The 19865-nt window shown below is 40.4% G+C and overlaps 1 protein-coding gene and 1 long non-coding RNA gene across 4 annotated transcripts in view; one reads left to right on the top strand and one right to left on the bottom strand.

The window, feature by feature from the left end:
- The window catches only part of LOC122878068 (1-phosphatidylinositol 4,5-bisphosphate phosphodiesterase gamma-1-like), a 36385-nt gene that overhangs the window by 3013 nt on the left and 13507 nt on the right, over positions 1–19865 (top strand). Inside the window, exons 2-13 of the mRNA XM_044200394.1 lie at positions 8815–8964; positions 9915–10008; positions 12677–12724; positions 15159–15243; positions 15405–15485; positions 16533–16567; positions 16942–17014; positions 17104–17199; positions 17294–17412; positions 18347–18432; positions 18718–18838; positions 19240–19408. Coding sequence (XP_044056329.1) covers positions 8815–8964; positions 9915–10008; positions 12677–12724; positions 15159–15243; positions 15405–15485; positions 16533–16567; positions 16942–17014; positions 17104–17199; positions 17294–17412; positions 18347–18432; positions 18718–18838; positions 19240–19408 — 1157 coding nt within the window. The remainder of the gene's footprint in view (positions 1–8814; positions 8965–9914; positions 10009–12676; positions 12725–15158; positions 15244–15404; positions 15486–16532; positions 16568–16941; positions 17015–17103; positions 17200–17293; positions 17413–18346; positions 18433–18717; positions 18839–19239; positions 19409–19865) is intronic.
- On the bottom strand, positions 12793–19351 carry LOC122878075. Of its 3 annotated transcripts, none has more exons than XR_006378396.1 (5): positions 19220–19351; positions 17081–17207; positions 16497–16635; positions 14854–15000; positions 12793–13336 (listed from the first exon to the last, which is right to left on the bottom strand). It is a non-coding gene; the product is annotated as an uncharacterized LOC122878075 (long non-coding RNA). The 3 variants fall into 3 exon arrangements; XR_006378397.1 differs by having other exon boundaries at positions 14935–15000; XR_006378398.1 differs by lacking the exon at positions 14854–15000.

Genomic DNA, 19865 nt, shown 5'->3' with positions numbered 1-19865 from the left:
AATAACGTTTTGTAGGAAAGTCTGGTTATATTTTTCTAAGTTTGGCATTGGAAACTGTATTTTGATTTCAACCCCATGACAGCTGAGCAAATTCCATTCTGTGACGAAGACCATGAGATGTGGTTGAAAGCTCCAGTAAAGAGCTATTACTGTAAGTAGATTATAATTGAGGACTCTTTTGTCAAAATGTCAAGGTCAAGAATTAGCTTTCATGCTAAAAAAAAAAAGTATTGTTTTGGTATTGATACTGAAACTCCGGTATCAGATCAGAGAAGTATATCTCAAAACACCTAAAACCAAAACTCTCTCCGTGGCTGGATACCAATTGGGCTGGTAGAAAAATTTGTTTTAGTAATTTGGTTGAACTGGCCCTTTTGAAAAGAGAGGCTTGTGGGTTTGTTTTGATCTTTTCTCTGTGTACGCCTGCTGTAAAGGTGCAAGAATGAGTGTCGCCGCATGTGACGTATTGCTGCGGTAGTCCGCCCCCCCTCCCATCCTGACCCGAACTAGCAGCTGAGACGCTGTCATGGCCTCCTCAGCGGACAGACACATCACGACCCCGTGACCTCTGCCTCCTCCATGTCAGCCTCCCAGTAACTCTCCAGACAGAATAGCATGCGTGCTGCTGCCACATGGATCCTGAGTCCTCGCCCAGTCCCGAGCTTCCCGAGCTTCCTGTCTGTCGGCCTGACACGCCGGCTGGCTGAGGCCATCGAGGCAGCCTGTTGGAGTGGAGTCATGTGGCAGTGGTATACTTAAAGCAGCAGGCTGTTGTGGAGCTGTTGGAGCACCGTTCTGCCTGTCTGGGGTGTGGAGGCTATTGTCTGCGTCCTAGATTTTGTGGCCTGGGGGAGGATTCGTTACAGTGTCTGTTAGCACTGAGAAAACGTATGGCATTCACAACTGGCATGTTAGTTTCCTTCTGTCTGCCATGTGTTACTCTAACTCCCAGACTTTATGGTAGCACGCTGTAAAAATATAAAAGATAAGACTTCTCCCCTACGAGATAGAAGTAGGTTTACTGAGAAGTCGGTCAGGTTTGTTTTTCCATCACCCAACTGAAGGTGATTGCTTTTGCCTTACCTAAAGAAAACATCTTCACTAATTGGACGACACATGCGCAGCATTTACAGAAGCACACTGCAAAGAAATAAAACGTGGGAAAATTAGGAAACCCGTTCGCCAGTTTGACCACATGTTTGCATCATAACGAAACGCGCTGAAAATACAGAAAACAAACAAATGCAGAAACGCTGCAAGTTGCACAGAACAAAACAGAACTCAGTTGCTAAACAAAGCAGTTTCCAGGGGAAATAAAAACTGATGAACACGCCCGAACACGCGAGACTGACTACACTTTGTTGTACTAACATAGCCTGTATCTTATGCTAAGTCATTAATTGTGCATAATTTATCAGTTCATTTCAATTTGGACGCTAAGTCTAACACACAGATTTTATTTACAGTAAATCAGTCAAGAAATCCGAATGTTTAAAGTAAAATAAACTTAATCGTTAATTTAAATTGAAATGAATCGCCCATGTGCCAGCACCACTGACAGGTAGTTGACTTCAGTAACGCCATGAGCCAGAAATCATGGCCACAGTTCGCGTGTCCAGGTGAGTTCATCACTTCTGTTCCGTGCAACTGGCAGCATTTCTCTATGTGGTTTGTTTTCTGTACTTGCAGCACGTGTCGTCAGATCGGTGAAGATGATTTCTTCATTTGCTTGTGTTTTTATCAATTTGCACGTGTGTTTTTTGAAGTTACAATGTGCATGGCTCTTAGGGCCACTGCAGTTTTCTCTTCTTTTCCATCTCCAGGAACCCCATCCCCCCCGTTATTCTGTGAAAGCTCAGAGACTAATGGCCGCTGCACACATGTAGGTGTTATTTCTGCTCAGGGAGCCTTGTCAATTATTTATCCATAATCATAAACTGCATAAACAGCACCTTGCGCTAATCCAAGGGACAACAGCTATGAGTCTGAGCGTGCACAAACCACAGCGAACACCTACACCCCTCAATCAGACCAAATCTACATAAGCCCACACCGATGAAAACACTGCTTTCACACACACACACACACGCTTTCGTAACCCACAAACGCCCCTTTACAAACAGCCTCCCTCTGGACAAACCCACCAGTACATTCCAGGAACTCAGCGGGTCTCCTTCACTTTATCTCCCACAGCTCTATCTCTCAGCTACGCACTTTTTTTCCCCTCCTCCTCCTCTCTCGCCTCTCAATTTTCCTCCTCCAGCTGTCCTTTGCCAATTTCCTTCCCCCACACTCCCACCTAAACACCCTTCTCATTTTCAAGCCTTTCACTGACCTCCCATTTCAGTCTATTTTCTTTCACTTTCTTTTTGAATTTCAAGGTCATTCATCTGATACTTTGGTGTTTTGTTCTCAGAAATCTCTCTCATATTTATCCAAATGACCCCTTCACTCTGCCTCCTCACCTCCCCCTTCTCTCCTGCTTTTCCCTCCTTTGTTTTTGTTGCCTGATTTTTTTTTTTTCCTACTGTTTGCTTTAAAGTAAAGTTTCTCCCTCAGCTTTGCTACATACACACACATGCGCGCACACACACACACACAGTCGTGTTTCTATCACTTTCGGGGTAAGTCAATGTCAATTACATTGACTTACATCCATTCCCTGGAGACTTACCCTAAGTCTTTGCCTTAAAATTAATGATTTACATTATGGGGACTTGTATGGGGCATTTTGTCCCCATAAAGAAGGTGAGTCCCCACAATGTGACTGCGTAAACAGATATATGTCCCCACAACATTAGTAATACCCGCCCCCACACACACACACACACACACACACACAGTTGAAATCAGTGTTTTTCTTTGAGATGAGCGCTTTGGCAAACAGTGGAGGTATTAAATCCCCAAGGCACAGGAAGTGTGGGGTTATCAGGGAGTGTCTCGCTTCCTGTCTCAGACTGAAGGACTGGCTGGCTACAGGAAAACAAAAGTTCCAGCATCTTCTGCAGGAAGCAGAGACATGGACCACAAATGAGGCCCTGGATGCCTGGAATACTCAGGGTGGTTTGCGCCAATAAGGAGTCATTTACAGCACGGGTTAACCAAAGCTTGGTTAAACTTGGCTGAAAATGTTGAAAACGTATCCAGGTGATTTGCAAAAATTGTTAAATAAACCCTAGTTTTGTAAAAAAAAAAAAAAAATTATTTAAACCAAAGATAACTGTCATAGTAATACTTTAAGGTACTTATTTCATCCAAAACCTTTAATGTATACATTGTAAAAGAAATGAATACTGACAAGAAATAACAACCTGGTACATTTGGACATCTGAATAATAATAATAATAATGATAATTTCAACTCCTCTCTGGGAAGTTAGCCACCTAACTGTAGCAATAGTCTTCCATCTTCTTCTGGACCCTTCCAGTGATTTTATGTTTACTGCAGAGCACACCCAGTTAACCATTTTGCAAACCACAATACTGTTTTTTTAATCATTTGAATGTATTTTTTTCTTCCTTCGTAGCCAGCCATTGGTTTCCATTTATTTATGTACAATATGCTATTATCAGTCTCTTAATATTTGCTTGAGTTGTGTAGGGCAACACTCTCCATGTCCTATCGGTTTGATGCAGTTCTGTCTTATTTCCCAGCATGTCAACTCTTCTGAAAAACAGCAGTTTTATCTCATTTGCTCCCCAGATCGGCACTACTTCTTCTGTCTGTATGATGACGCAATGCGATACATTATTATTGTGAGGTAGTACTTTTCAAGTTATGTAGACTTGATGTTTATTGTGATGGATTATACAAGTGAAACAAGTCTGCCACCTCTATGGTTAAGGCCTGGTTGACTGTGGAAGGGAAGACTGTGGTCACACTTTGTACATACAATTATCCGCCTCAATGTGCTCCATAAGCGGTTTTGCGATAATATGTCACGCTACTGAGAGAGAAGTCATTATTCGCATCACTGCAAAAGATGTCTTGTCATGAAAACCGTAAACGTACATGTAGGTTGTTTTAAGTGTTCGCAGAAATTAGCAGTACTGACTAAAAAATCTAAAAACTGCATATAGCATGCATTTGACAATGGTCAACAAGTGCAAGTTTTTGCAAGTTTTAGCAAACACACTGATATGGTCCTTTTTAAAGACTCCATTGGATTCAGCCTCCTTTTGCTCTGTCTAGCTCAAATATGCAGCCACTTTTGAAACTATCATCTTAAAGTTTTGTTTGAACGAAATTCAAATGAACAGGTAATTCATTCAAATTGATTCGAACACATTCGAAACCCACATAAAGAGTAATTTTACAAGCTTCTGGCGAGGCAAACAACTTTAAACGTTCTGTTGAGCTTATAGGCTGTAACTTTTGAATTCAAACAGGTCATTTCAGTTCGAATATTGAAGTTTTTCACATGTTTGAACGACATTTCGAATAAAAAGTGACATCCCTAATCCAGGTTTAGAGTCAGTCCTAGTTGGTGAAACCCTCCGTCAGGCTCTGCACTGATCTCCTGCTTTGTTAGCAACTTTATTGCACCAAACAGCATCCCATCTATCCATTCGTCTATCCATTTTACAACCTGCCCTCTAGATTGTATTTCAGTCTCGTCTCCCTTCGTTTGCTTCTCTGTAATTTATAATCTCCAAGTAGACTTCTGTCATCTGGTAGGGAGTGAGGTCACCAGCTGTACCAGGAACAGTTTGTTTCGCTGGAAGTGGCTGCAATTATCAACGGCTGGTGGCTTCAGGTCAGCAGTGTACACCACTTGTGGTGCGTTCAGGAACATTTAGTCCAAGCAGTGCCCGCCCAGCAGCACTGAGAACTGACTGAGAAAAGAAAGACGGTTAGTTTACGAGCTTGATGATAAAACGCACAACAATGTAACATCCCATAACGGTTTTCTTTGTAGTTTTATTTCTGTGAGACTGATGACAGTATCTTATACTCTGATGTATCTCCAGTTGGCCCACTGTGTGATTCCCCTCACTTCTCCCTTCAAAGTTTGCATCAAAAAGTTCTTAAAATCAGTTGTGTGTGTGTGTGTGTGTGTGTGTCTCTTTTTATCACAACCATGTTTACAGCCTGGACCAGGATTAAAGGCCACAGTGGGAAGAATCATTGTGTGTGTGTGTGTGTGTGTACTCTCCTTACCTATCAGTGTCTGTGTGTTGTGGAGTGAGACAGGCAGGGTGTGTGTGTTAACACAGTCATGGTGAACGAAGTGTGACGTTGGGTCAAGCTGTGCATCTGTGTGCCTTATTGTCCAGCGTCCAGACTAAATGGCAGAAGGTAATAAAGGGAAAGACAAATAAACTCCCCCCAAACTTTTTGGGTTATTTTTAATAGTTTGGGAGGAAAATGAGTCAACTTTGACTGTGAAGCACTTTGTACTAACATAACTAAAAGCTTTATTATGGGGGGATTTTTTCTGATACCAGTGTCAATCTGGTACGTTTCAGTACCAATACTGAAACGAAACTTAAACACGTTTTCTCCAAAACCATTTTTTTCTATTTTTGAGAAAACCTCTCAAATTCCTCAGTGTTCAACACAAAGCAGCCATTAAAGAACTACAGTCTAAAACTACCAAAATTATAGCACTTCAGCCTTTATTCTTGCCCTTGAAAACAGCAGCTTGACAAAAAAAGTCTTAAAACAAGGTTCAAATTACACGTTTCCCAAGATGGAGTCATCTGCTGAGGAAGGTCATGAGATGCGGTCGAAAGCCTCGAAAAACAACAAGTGCGTTAAACTGTGTGTAGAGATTGTTTTTTGTCAAACTACACAATGCTAACTTAGATCAGGAAGTATCTGATCAAATTGCCGAATTGGTACTTGACAGGTTTGAATACTAAATGCTACGAATGCTTTCGGCTGGTACGCAGAAAGAGTCGAGGTTAGAGGATGTAATGGCTAATAAATAATTTATCAAAGCCTAATAGATCAGTTATAAGCCATTAATAAGAACAACTTTTGGGTTGCCAGGTTGTGAAAAATCTCTCTGGCTTTTATTTATCCTCCTCCAGCAGGACACAGTTTTCGTTCTCCTAACTAGCTCTTTAAGCCATCCGGAAGACGTCCAACGGACCATTTAATGACCATTTACATGCTGCTACAAATGTTAGTAAGTAATTAATACAGGTCTAACTTTCAAATAAATCACCAACCTTATAGTTGCAAATCTTAATAAAGTTATTGATAAAGGATCACAGGTTTCTCACTTTGTAATAAGCTAAAAGCAGAAGTTAGCAAGTCATCTGCAGTTAAGTTGGATGGATTTTGGTCCAGATGCTCTGCAGCTTTTCCAGAAGGTTAGTGGTCAAACGGGCCATTGGAGGAGTTTTTCTAATGAATTAAAGAATGAGGCTGGTGTTATTTTATGTTTTTCTTATTGCCATGGAAAGACTAAAACCAACAATGTGTTAGTCCTTCTCTCAATACTTTGTCCCCACCCTGTCTGTGGCTCTTAACCTCAAGCCCATTGGTTCCTATTGAAGACTTAAATCTGTCAAAACACGTTATGAATAAATAGTTTCATCTTTAAAAAAAAGGCTCAGTAATTTCCTAAAACAGCCGGTCACTGGAGCTTTTAATAAACGTCACTCAAACAGGAGGAAATGGTGCATTTGTTGGGGACTATTTTCAGTGGCGGATTGATGTAGTTTATTTTGCCTCAATCCCACATACACCGTCCCGCTGCCCCAAATACTCACTAGAGCACCAAATGTGTGTTCATGGAAATGAAGGAACATGTCACCCAGTGCAACAGTGTGGCTCACTGATGTGTTTTTAATAGTTTTTGGGCAACAACGGCGCTCCATTGCACGGAGGAAAAAGATATATCAGGCTGTGATACACACACACACACACACAATACTTGTTAGTAGATTATTGGAATTTGTTGACTATAAGAAAAATATAGAATACCAGTAGACTCATCCTGTAATGAATCAGTCAGTTATTGTGCTGTGAAACAGGAATGTACTGTGTTTGTGGGAATTGTTGCAGAATTTAACTTTTTTTAAAAGCTTAAAAATGCGCAGGTCATCTGTGGGTAAGAACTCCGATTCAGTTATGTGTGCTTCTGCTTGTTCCAGCTCTGAACCGCCCTCTCAGTAAAGCATGGACACATTTCCATCTGAGGATAATGGACCTCTCTCTTAATCTCATGCCAAACGTGCTCCCTGTCATCTCCACATGCAGGAGGCTCGGATAGGAACCAGATTTCTCCTCTCGGCTGTTTGATTCAGGATTATATACAACCTGCTGAGGACAGCTCGCTTTGGCCAGATAAGGACTAGCAACAGGCTTGGATTGTTCTTTCCTCTGTGTCCCCTGTTGTCTACCTGATGGGCAGATAACTTCGTCCTAGTGGGAAGTTTTGATATCAAAAGGGGAAAAAGTCTATTCTCTCTACTTTATTCCTGCTTTCATTTGGCTGAAGTTTCTCTGTGGTGGAAAATAGCATCCAGGCTTACAAGAATGACACTCAGTTTGATTGTGTTTGGTGTGGAATGCCAGAGCATCTATGAGTACGTGTGTTCATGTGTGTTTGCACAAGACATCTGCTATGTCAATAAGCCGAGGTTTTCTTTGTGGGTGTGTCGACTGCTGCAAGTGTCAAAGTAGAGTCCAGAGTTTACGTCATACTCTGCGGTCAGTCGCCTGACTTGGCCACTCTGTTAACCCTTCTGGTGCAATGTAAGCTTTCAATGACCACAAATGGGGATTTGAACCTTTTTTTAATGATATCTCAGTTTTTACAGTAAGAAGAAAAACAGGGGTTACCAAAATGATGAAGCAAAAATAGAGCTGGATTTCTGCTGGAAATGCAAAACTTTATCAATCAGACAAATATCCCTTTAAAAAAAGTAACAATGCTTTTATCATCCTATAACTTGTATACATACTTCTTTATATAAACTTGGAGTTCCTTAATATCTGATTTTAATGACTCCGATTTGCCAAATTGGGCGATTTTCCGCACAATTGAGCTCCTTTTTAGATTTTTTTTTTTTTTTTGTTGGGCAGGCTGTGATAATTTGGGCTACTTTTGTACCATTTGGGTGGTTTCCAACAACAACAGCTTCGAGTAGTACGATTGAGACAGATAGGGCACTGAGTTCAGTAGGCTCGACTCGACATGCAATGACTGATATCTGGTGACTGACAAAACCAAATATATAAATAGGGCTACTTTTTATGACGATTGGGTGGGTTCCAGGCTCTGATTGGACTACTTTTTGTCAGTCCAATCCGGCAACACGGTTTGTCCAACACTTTGGTTTCTGACCAAACACCTGCTAAACTACTGACATTCCCATTGAGGCTATGTATTTAGAGCTAATTAGCAAATGTTAGCATGATAAGTAAGATGATGAACATGGTAAACATTATACCTGCTAAACATCAGCATATTAGCATTGTAATTGTGACCATGTTAGCATGCTGTTGTTAGGATTTAGCACAAAGCACCACTATGCCTAAGTATATATATATATATATATATATATATATATATTCTCCTAATAAATGTGAAGGAAAAGTTAAGGAAAGAGTGTTTGTTTGGCTGCTGGTAAAAACTTCTGCAGACTTTTGGAGCATCCTGCCACGGACAGCTGAAATGTTTGTGTGTCTGTTTTTGCGCTCTCTGGACTCGCACACAGTACATTTGTTGCAGCAGATTTCTGTGTGTTTGGCAGGGAAACGAACAACGTGCCAAACTGTGATTTATGGTTGTGCATATTTATGTTCATGGAACACTATCCTTCCTCCCTTTCTTTCCTTCCTTCCTCCCTCCTCCAGTCGATATACGAGAGATCCGGGAGCTGCGGTTGGGGAAGGGCTCCCGTGATTTTGAGCGCTACCCGGAGGAGGCTCGTAAACTGGACTCCGCCCACTGCTTCATCGTGCTCTACGGGCTGGAGTTTCGCCTCAGGACTCTGAGCGTGGCTGGTCAGTGTGTATATAGTGTTTGTGTGTGTGTGTGTACTGGTGATTCCCAATGTATTTTCACAGTTACTGTTTGTGTGGAGATTCTCTTCACAGTCCTGTCTACCGCAGTACTAGAGGTTAAAGGTCACACTACATCCCTATTGCATTTGAGAAATATCTTATCCGCTAATCTAATTTTGAATCTGTTGATCTTTTGTCGTCTGTCATTCTGTGTCTCTCTGTCTGTCACTTTCTCAGAACATATTTCAAGTTATATGTTTTTGTTTGTAGAAAAATCATGGTGAGAACTGGTGCAGTCTATGAGTTGCTTTGTGCACTCATTTAAAAAGATGCTTTTTAAAAAAAGTTTATTTAAAGAACAAATTTGGTGTATTACACCTTGAGTCTGATGTTCGTAGTTTTGGCCATCATTTCGCTCAGTAATAACACGCAGTCGAGCTAATTTCTGAGATCTTGGAACACAGTAACATCACTCTTGTGGATCAAGTAAAACGAGCAGTCACACAATCAATTATTACCCAAACCGTTTGTTTGAAAGATCCATCACAGTTTACAGACAAGACTAAATTTGACCTATTGTACTTGCCGTTGTGTGTCACACAGTTTTCCTGTGGGATGAGGGATTATTAGTCATTTCAGGTGCACTCCCTGTTGGTTTTCCCTGCTTGTATTTCTGCCCTGTCTGACCTTGTTGTATTGATGTCTCTGTGTTTCCAGATCTCATTTATTACTTCGGTGAGTTTAATGTTATCATAACTCATAAAAAAGTAATGGACAAAAGTACAAAAACAAGACTCCAGTAAATTGGACTTAGCCTTTAAATAAGCTTTTAAATAAAGATTTATTTTAGCTGCTTGTTCCCTAAACTTACACTCTGGAAATTTGAAGGATTAGGAGTCGCCAAAGTCAGACTTTTCTTCCTTGTGTCATCTTACTTTGTGTCTCTGCAGCCTTCAGCGAGGAGGAGGTCAACATGTGGATCACTGGTCTCAACTGGCTGATGAGTGACACTCAGAGAGCGCCCGCACCACAACAGATTGACAGGTGTGTGTTGATGTGTAAGACTCGTATGTATTCATGCACTTGTCCGAAAATGACTTGAAAGAATATCCACTGACAGTCTTATCTGATGAGTATCAAAAACTCACTGCAGTGGGCTCTGAATAGTTTGTAGCTTGCTCCTAATACTGAAACAATTAGTCGATTTATTCGAGTAGAATCAACAGAAAATTAATTGGGAGCAATTGTGATAACCGACTAAGTAATTTCTTTATAAAAAAAAAATTAAAAAAAGCTAAAAATCACTAGTTACAGTTACTCCAACATGAGTAAGGCTGTTTTTTCAGTCTTCTATGATTGTAAACAGAGGATCTTTGAGTTTTGGACTGTTGGTCAAAGCACAAGACGCGTTATTGACCACTACTGAATGTTTTGAATTTGAAAAGAGAGATTTCCTTAAATTGTCCTCATCTGAATACACTCTACATCCTCTTATGGAGATAAGACATTGTCTTTTTCCTCATCACTGAAAACCTGACATGGACCTTTCAGTTCATAATATCAAAGTTAGAAATGTGGTTAGTAGTGCGATTAGTTTTATGGTCTAAGTCATTAACAATGAATCAGTGAAATATTTATTTGTGTGATTGTAAAGTACTTAACACTTTCCTACACCCCCTGTATGTGTGATAAAGTGATATCTGGCTGCATCAAAAGAAGAAGCAACCTGGATGGGGAAGGGAGGTGCTGGTGGGAGGAGAGGACAAATATTTGTTTTGGGATGAAAATATTTACTCCAGAAGAATGTGCGGAGGCAGTTTTGGCTTCTGTGGTGTGAACAGGAGAACAGAGAGAGGTTGTGAGGATTTGTAGGAGAGTTTTGTTGTTGACATAATGTGAACGGTATATGTTTGGAAACGGTCAGAGGAAATGAAATTGCTAATTTTGTCTGTTTACGGCAGTTGTGTAAACTGTTTGGGGAGTAGATTCATCAGCTGAATGTGTTTTTTTTTATTCCCCCACTATGTTTGACAAATACAGACAGGCCCCAGTTCAAACTCAGTATCTACCTACAACTTGTTGCTTAAAGTCGAACTGAAATTTGAGCTCTCCTCACTTTTCGTGTAAGGGAAATATAAACTATAATGATACTTCAGCTATTGTGCATATTATTTTTCCATTTTAGAAAATAGGATAACAATATTTATGGACGTTTATGGAAATTAAGCTTCAAGCCTCTTGGTGGGTGTTTACCATGGCAGTGGTTAACTGACGTCCTGTCAGCTTTAGTGTTGCCGCTACTCTCTGGAGAACGTCATAATCGTATATAAACATTGACACAAGGTGTTGTTTTCTCCTTTTTCATCAAGCCCATATAGAGTACTCATTATAAAGAGTTTGGTCTAGACCTGCTCTATAGGAAAAGTGCAGTGAGATAACTTCTGTTATGAATTGGCGCTATATAAATAAAATTTAATTGAATATAGGATTAGCTATATCAACTATTAGTTATTCAAGCTGTCTGTACAACATTCAGCATTTGGGAGGACCCATCAGGCTATTAGGTTTTTAGTCCATTTGGAAAGTGGAAGCTAGTTAGCCTAGCTTGCTAAGGTTTGATCTGGTTCCCACCAGACGATACTTTTTGTTCATGTTATTTCAACACCTGCTGAGTCATTGGCAGCTCCTGCACATTCAGTGTTCATCCTGCATTATAGAAAGGAGGTTGTCTAGCTAGTGTGAGCGGTCTTTGGTTTATGGGTTCAGGCGTGGTGATGGCAAATGACCAGACTAGAATATACGCTGTAGTATTTCCCCACTGTGTGGAATCCAGTCCTGGATGCTATCAGAGTTTAAGCTAACGTGTTCAGCTCTGTCCTGCTCTCGTACTTGGAGAAGTTTAAAATCCAGCAACCCCAGCTGATGTTACCCGAGATAGTGTTACATTTGCTAAACAGCTGGTTAGTCCTCATCCTGAAAGACTTTACTCTTTTACCATTAAATGTGAAAACAAACCATTGGAAAATATATGAAATATGTAAGCTGAGCATTCAAACAGGGTTATGTTAGGCAAAATAACAGTCTTTAATTTGTTTCTTTATTTTCACGTCTTCTAGCATGTTATCATGTATGTAGCCATAAAGTGCCTTTTTTTAAGATCCTCATTTTACACAGAGTCACCTGAAAACATTAAAAAAGTCAGCTGAAGATGGCGTTGTCAACCAATCCATGGAGCTAACATTAGCTTAATTAGCTAGCTATTGCTGATTAAATCTTGCGAGTCTTCATTTTAGCCGTTGAATTCAACAGTTGTCTACCTCTGTCTGAAATCAAAGACGCATTCTTTAAAAGATTACAAAGAATTTATTATCATTGTAAACTGCATATGTGCCGTGTGAAAACTACAGTACCGACATTGTCAGTTGGACCCAAAAATTAACGCCTACTAGAGAATATTAATGTATGGGGGTGTTATTTTGGTAATTACAAATTCATAACAAACACTGAGAATATATGTAGTGATTTCTTAACAAAATTAATTTGTATTTCAGTTTCCAGCAATGCAGTGCAATGCATTTCAGCTGTCAGCAATCACATGCATTTTCTCCAGGACACGTGTGTGATTTCAATTTTTAATTTTAGTTCGGCTTTGATTCTTGTAATAACATGAGACTGAAAGAGTGATTTTCTTTCTCCATCCCTCCATCTGTAGGTGGCTGAGGAAACAGTTTGAAGCGATGGACAGGAACCATGAGGGCAGGTGGGTGACTCACCACAAACACGTCAACACCTAATCGTAGCTTTTACAGCAGCCTGTGATGGATGCTGTTGGCCGGTCTGTCACAGCCGGTGGAACGTGAAGGTGAAACCAGATCCAGATGTCATCAAAGAGCGTGTTACACCCCTGTCAGGGATCTGTCCTGACCTTAACCTCCACAGCCTGACACACACATCCACACCCCGAGGCTCCACATATCACACAGACCCTTTCTGTCTTTTTCTCACTCGTGCTCGCATTAATAAGTCCAGGCTTCTGTTTGGGTAGAAGCCGCTCCAGGACAAGCCTGCCACCGCCTGATAAGCAGCAGGAAGTGATGCGTTGGGCTGGGAGAGGGCAACTTCCTGTCTCCTGTGAAAATAGTAACAGTAACAGTAACAGTAGCTAGACAGAGGGAAGTGGGTGGAGAGAATCAGACCTGGAAGCAACAGCGGTCATTGACCCCAAAAGATCCTCCCTGCCTCGGAGAATTGACCTGGATTTATTTCTTTTTCTACCTGCTTTTCTCGCTTCCTTCCTCATTCTGTTACTAACGATTGATGGTTGCATGTGTTTTGTCAATCAGTAAAAGCGATTATCCATATGCTGTTTGTCCTAGAAAAAAAAAAAGAAAAGATGTAGAGGTAAAGACTTCAGCAACTCCACAGAAATAACTGCAACAACTTATGTGCAAATATACTCTCTAAAAAACAAGCTTAACACTTGACAAAACAATCTCAAATCTCACCACAAGGTCCATTTATTAGCTGTTCTGGAGCTTTTCCTCATATCACATGATGTTCATCAGCAGAAGGAGTTCGCCCGGTTGTCATGGAATTGTTCAAATTTCCATTTTTTTCTGAGCATTTTAAAGACTCCATGTTGGCTTAAAAGTAAAGCTTAAAGGTCCGGTATGTAACATTTAGGAGGAGCTGTTGGCAGAAATGGAATATAATAGTTATAAGTATGTTTTCATTAGTGTATAATCACCTGAAAATAAGAATCGTTGTGTTTTCATTACCTTAGAATGAGCCGTGTTTCTACAGTAGCCCAGAACGGACAAACCAATCACTGGCTCTAGAGAGGGCCATTTGCGTTTTTTTGCGAGTTTGGCGGCCACCGTAGTTTCTCCTACACGCTTGGAAGGAGAGGGTGAGACGAGCGGTATTCAAATGGTTGCGAACTACAATTACGCCGCTAGATGCCATTAAATCCTACACACTGAACCTTTTTAAAGGTTCATTCTTCACCTTGGAAACAAACTTTTAAGCCGACATAAACGAGAATGTGCTCAGAAAAAAAAACAGAAATTTGAATATCTGCAATTCCATCACAACTGGGAAAACTCCATCTGCTGTTGAAGAGTGTGTGATATGAAAAAGCAATTTGGAGTACTGTCATGATTTCACTAATGTAAAGAAACGTTAGAAATGTAAAACCAATCAAATACCTGAATAAAGCAAAGTATCATCCGTCAAAAGGTTTATCGTTTAAAAGGATTATTACATTTTAAGGCTTATTAGACAGTCTTACGCTGATATGCTGTCTATTTTTTGTATTGGCCACAAATTCCACTGAAAGAGCAAAACCAACAATTGCTCTACTAACAAGTTTTGTCTGTTTGCAAAGTCTGATATCTTATTCCTTTGTTCCATATAGCTGCATTGCTGCAAAAAATATTAAAAACACACCCATGACACTGTTGCACTGGGTGATATGTACCTGCATTAGCATGAGCAGTCAATTTTTTTTAATACCACATACACCATCCTGCTGTTGGAAATACTCACTAGAGCACCAAAAGTGTATTAATCCGCCACTGAAATTAGCCCTTAACAAATTGCCATTTGCCTTCTGTTTGAGTAACGTTTGTTAGAAACTACAGTGACTGGCTGTTTTAGGAAATGAAGGATTAAAAAAAAAAAAAAAAGATATATATTAGTGTTTTACGTCTTCAGTGGGAACGAATGGGCTTGGAGCTGCGAGACAGACAGGGTAGGAAAGTCAGAAACATTGTTGGTCTTTCCATGATATTTTTTGACAGTAACTAAAAGATAGAATAATGCCAGCCTTACCCTTTAAGCGATGAGACAGAGGAGAGTGAAAGTGTATAAATCTGTACCCAGCTTTACCTCTATGTCCAGGACATGACATGTCCCCTTCTAGCCATCCCCTCCAAGCCTAAACAATGAAAACTTTACAGGAGTCCTCACTCTTGGCCTGGAAATGTAGAATCCTGACGTTGACATTTAGCTCTTCAAACCATACAGCGCCATCTCCTGGTGAAAACACAAAATCACCGGGTCTTTTATGAGAGGCACATAAAGGTGCAATTCAACTATTGTTTGAAGTAGACTGGACAATCCTAAAAACAGTGTGGTCAGATAGAAATGCGTGTAATGTTTCTGATGTACCTTTCCTCTCGTTTCTTTTTCAGCATCACAGTGAAGGATGTGAAAGCTCTGCTGCCTCAGGTCAACTACAGAGTCCCCAACATGCGCTTTCTCAAAGACAAGCTACAGGTCAGAGAGAATCAGTCTGATAGGTCCGCTCCATTAATTTTAATGTCTTTGTTTTTCCTCCTACAGCCCCTATACCTCTTTGAATGGCTCTCCTGGATGTTCTGACTTGACCACAGCGCTGTTTTGTGTCACACTAATTCAAATCCTCCCGGTTTACACAGGAGGTGGAGGCCAGGAGCGATCTGTCGTACCCCAACTTCGCACAGCTCTACAGAACACTGATGTTTGATGCACAGAAGAGTGTGAGTGTCACTTTTGGATTTGCACACAAACGCATACACTCACACAGCTGTGGAAGAAGTACTCAAATCCTTTACTTAAATAAAAGTAATTATGTCACGATGGAAGAATAATCCATTACAAATAAGGCATGCTTTCAGAATTTTCAAGTGTCACAGTGTCAGCACTCATTTTGAAGATTGTCCCAATCTGTGTTAAAGGGCCATATACTGGTGTTACTTGCAAGTTTGAGTTCCTTAATTACAAATCATGTACACTTTACATTTTGCTTACCATTTTCAAAAGCATGCTTTGTAATTTTTGATTCAGACAGAACATTGTTAGAGTTGTCTGATCCCTCAGAGTGAACATCACGGCCGCATTCATTTCTGTCAAAGTTGCATTTTCTTTGCAGAGCAGACTTGACAGTGCAACTCAATCTGCCATTAAACTGCATTACCAAGCATAATAATGTAACTTTGACAAACAGTAATGCAGACTTGATGTTCACTGCTGGATTTACACAACTCAAGCAAGTTTCAAGAGTCTGCTAATATTAGCATATTGTAAAGAAATTAATGTAAAAATACATCAAAAAAATCTAATACAAAATAGCATGTATTAAGTACACATGATTTGTAGTAAAAATGATAAAACCTCATCAAAATGGTCCTTTTAAATAAATGATTAAATATAATCCCCAAATTGGAGATACAGGGTTTTTTGTTTTTTTTTACCCAGCACATCAGAATTTATTGTGGAGATACAAGATTTGTAGTCAGCAATATTTTAGGATCTTGTCTCATGTTTATTGTGCAGTCTGAATCTGCAACGCAACCAGTAGCCATCAGGTCGCAGTGATTTCCCTCTGAAACGTAGCTGAGGAAAAGTTTAAAGTCACCCACTAAAAGTAAAGTTTGGGCAGGGCCTACATCAGAATTGCACGTCAGTACTGTATTTGAGCATTTCTGCACTCGTACCACACCACGCTCACTTTGTCCTTTACTATTTATGCTTCACCTGGCTCCCCCTACCTGTCCATCACCTGGTTCCTCCCCTTTTGTTCCCAGATTATTGAGCAGCTGGAACTCTCCTTCCCCCTGCGGTGAGTCCCTCCACCTCTTCCTCAGTGTCCACTTCCTTGTCTTCGCTGTTGTCCTTCTACCAGTTTCTCTTAAAAACACACAGTTATCAGTGTCCCAAGGAAGCTTTTGGCTTTCAGGAAAGTGAAACATTTCCATGCGTTTTTGCCATTTTAATAGTACTTTAAAAAAAGAATTCTTGGCTCGGGATGCGAAACATGTTTCTTAACGTTATGGGACATTAACCTTAAAAAATGGCATACAGTAATTAGAATTGGCATAGGTAAGAGTAATAGGTTAGTTGCCGGGTTAGTTGTCGTTTCTCCTCTCTCATTAGTTGAACTTTTCTTTAACTTTCACTCCTGCTGTCTGACATCTTGAAAATTTTTGTTTTCAGGAATGTCGACAGACCAGAGCTTTGTCAGATCTCCCTCTACGACTTCCAGAGGTTTTTACAGATGGACCAGAAGGTACTGAGCAAATTCAGGCTGTCAGCACAACACAGAAATGTTCTCTAAAAATTGCCTTGTGCTCACTTCTTTATCCGGCTCTGTCTCAGGACTCCTGGGCGTCAGATCTGAGTCGTGTCAGAGAGTTCCTCATGGGGTACATGAGGGGTGGACCGCATCCTGAGCCGATGCTACAACTTGATGAGGTGAAACACTACAAAGACACACAAATGTGCATAAAAAGTGAAATAAACTGTGGAGATTTTTTATTTTTACAATCATGTTACTTTATGTTTCTAGTTCCTGACATTCCTGTTCTCCAAAGAAAATTCTGTTCATGACCCTCGACTTTCACCCGTTGTTCCTGATGACATGAAAAGGCCGCTGTCTCAGTATTGGATCTCCTCCTCACACAACACGTAGGTCTCAACATGTGTTTCAAATGTTCCTAAATGTTCATATCTTAGACCCCCATACAGACACACCGACCCTCACGTAAAGCTCGTCTCAGGCATCCCCATTCTGTGTAAGAGTTACTGTATTGAAAGGAGCTTTAGGGAAATAATTGTAATTAAGTGTCAAATCTGTGATTTAAACACTCCACATTTAGTAAAATATACTTATTTGCTGTCTTATTAAGGCCTATGAAACTATTTCACAATTTCATGTGTCCAATATTGATGTATTGCTCAGCCTAGCTTAGCTTTGTTTAGCATAGTCTAACAGAAAAACTGGAAGCTGCTAGCCTAGCTAGCTCAATAAATCTGTCAAACTCCAAATCTGTCTTAATTACATGATGTATGTGTGTTAAACATCTAGAAATATAAATGACGCATGGTTTTATTAGCAGTTAGCTTAAACATTTAAGCCAAAAAGAGCTAGCTGCATGTAGCAGAATGTATGAAAGACTTCCTGCTAAGACAGTTTTTTTTTTAAATTTGTTAAACATATTATGTTAATATTGAATGTAAAGCTGAAACAATTAACCAACTAATGAACAAAATTAACAAACACCGATTTTGACTGAATCGAGTATCATTTTAAGCCATTAAATCAAGCAAAAATGTCTCTGATTCCAGCTTTTCAAATGAGGATTTGCTGGTTTTCTTTGTTTTATAAATAGCATGTTTGGGTGTTTTATAGTTGTTTAGACTAAATAAGTGATTTAACTGGGGCGGGCAACTTTGTGAGCAATTTTTCACTTTTTATTTTATTGAAAAAAATGATTAATAGAATTGGTCAGATATTTCCTCTTTAATCAATAGTGGAAACTATTGGTTATTAGTTGCAGCCCCTGAATGAACTCTCTCAGTAAGAGCGAATTATCCACTGCTCTCATTCTTGTTCTCTCAGCTACCTGACAGGTGACCAGTTTTCCAGTGAATCATCTCTAGAAGCCTACGCCCGCTGCCTGAGGATGGGCTGCCGCTGCATTGAACGTAAGAGTCTCCAACATTTGATTTGGACCCAAAAGAGAATGAAATGGTGGCTTTAAGCAGCAATCCACCAGGCTTGTTACTGTGAAGTTGAGGATATTTTGCTGCTTTGTCTTCTGCAGCACTCACACATGGTCACATATGGAATGGCAGTGTTGTTTTGTGTTCAGATTTGTGTTTTGGTCTGGTCTTTACAGTCAGGGTATGCACAGCTGAAGGCCTCTGTTCAGAGAACTAAAGATTCAGTATAGGTTTGTACCTAAATCTGTTTCTGTGTTCTGATATTAGTGGACTGCTGGGATGGACCTGACGACCTGCCGATCATCTACCACGGACACACTTTAACCTCCAAGATCAAATTCCTGGATGTGCTGCACACCATCAAAGAACATGCCTTCGTCACATCTGAGTAAGTGGATTATGGGGACATTCTCTTCATCGGTTTCAAGCTTGATGTCAGCAAGCATCAGCCCTTCTGGTTTGGTTTTTAAAGTCAAATCATTTATTTTAAATTAATATACTGTTATTCTGTCCGTTTGATGTAGTGTTTAATGATTGATAAAGTAACGACTGCAGGTGTGACCTGACAAACCCTATTAACATTTCTCAATACTATCAAAGTAAACAATATATTGGTATTCATGTTACCTGGTTGTCTGCTGACATGTAAACTGTGTACCAACACCAAGGTGAAACAACACTCCCATCATCGTTGCTGATGTTTAGAAACAACTTGCAGATTTGAAAGAGATTTCTTACCTCTTACAGAGATTAACACGAGTTCACCTACCTGCTGTTGTGTTTGTGCAGGTATCCTGTGATCTTGTCCATCGAGGACCACTGCAGTGTGGTCCAACAGAGGAATATGGCAACGCACTTTAAGAAGGTGTTTGGAGATCTGCTGCTCACCAAGCCAGTCGACAACAACGCAGAGGAGCTTCCCTCACCCTACCAGCTCCGCCGGAAGATCCTCATCAAGGTACGCAGGCAAACACACACCTATGTTTCATTCAAAGTCAGCTGTATGAGACTGAATATGCCACAAAAGGCCAACAGACTCACATTTGAAAGGGACAGATTTCTCAACACAAAAATTTCATAAATATCTCTGCCCTCTCTGGTTGAGAGTTTCAGGTCTCTGACCGCAGCCATCATCACTGTTGAAGCTGGATGTGCTGAGAAGTGTGCTTTGTTGCACCTGTAAGTTTGAGAACCACTGGGCTAGACCATGTCATCTGGAGAAGAGGTGCAGGCTCAGCATAGGTTTCAGGCCCTCCAAAAGGACCCACTTTTGGGGGCTACCTCTTTTAAAAGGAGCTAGGCACTGAATAAGGATGCAGCTCTTGTCCAGTTTGGCTGTAAAGTGGCCTACAGTCAACCATCACTCACCCTAATGACCCAAATTAAAGTTAGTGAGCAAGATCTCTGACCTCCTT

Source organism: Siniperca chuatsi, linkage group LG6, assembly GCF_020085105.1.
Source record: "Siniperca chuatsi isolate FFG_IHB_CAS linkage group LG6, ASM2008510v1, whole genome shotgun sequence".
Lineage (NCBI taxonomy): Eukaryota > Metazoa > Chordata > Actinopteri > Centrarchiformes > Sinipercidae > Siniperca > Siniperca chuatsi.
This window is presented reverse-complemented; position numbering and strand designations above follow the sequence as displayed.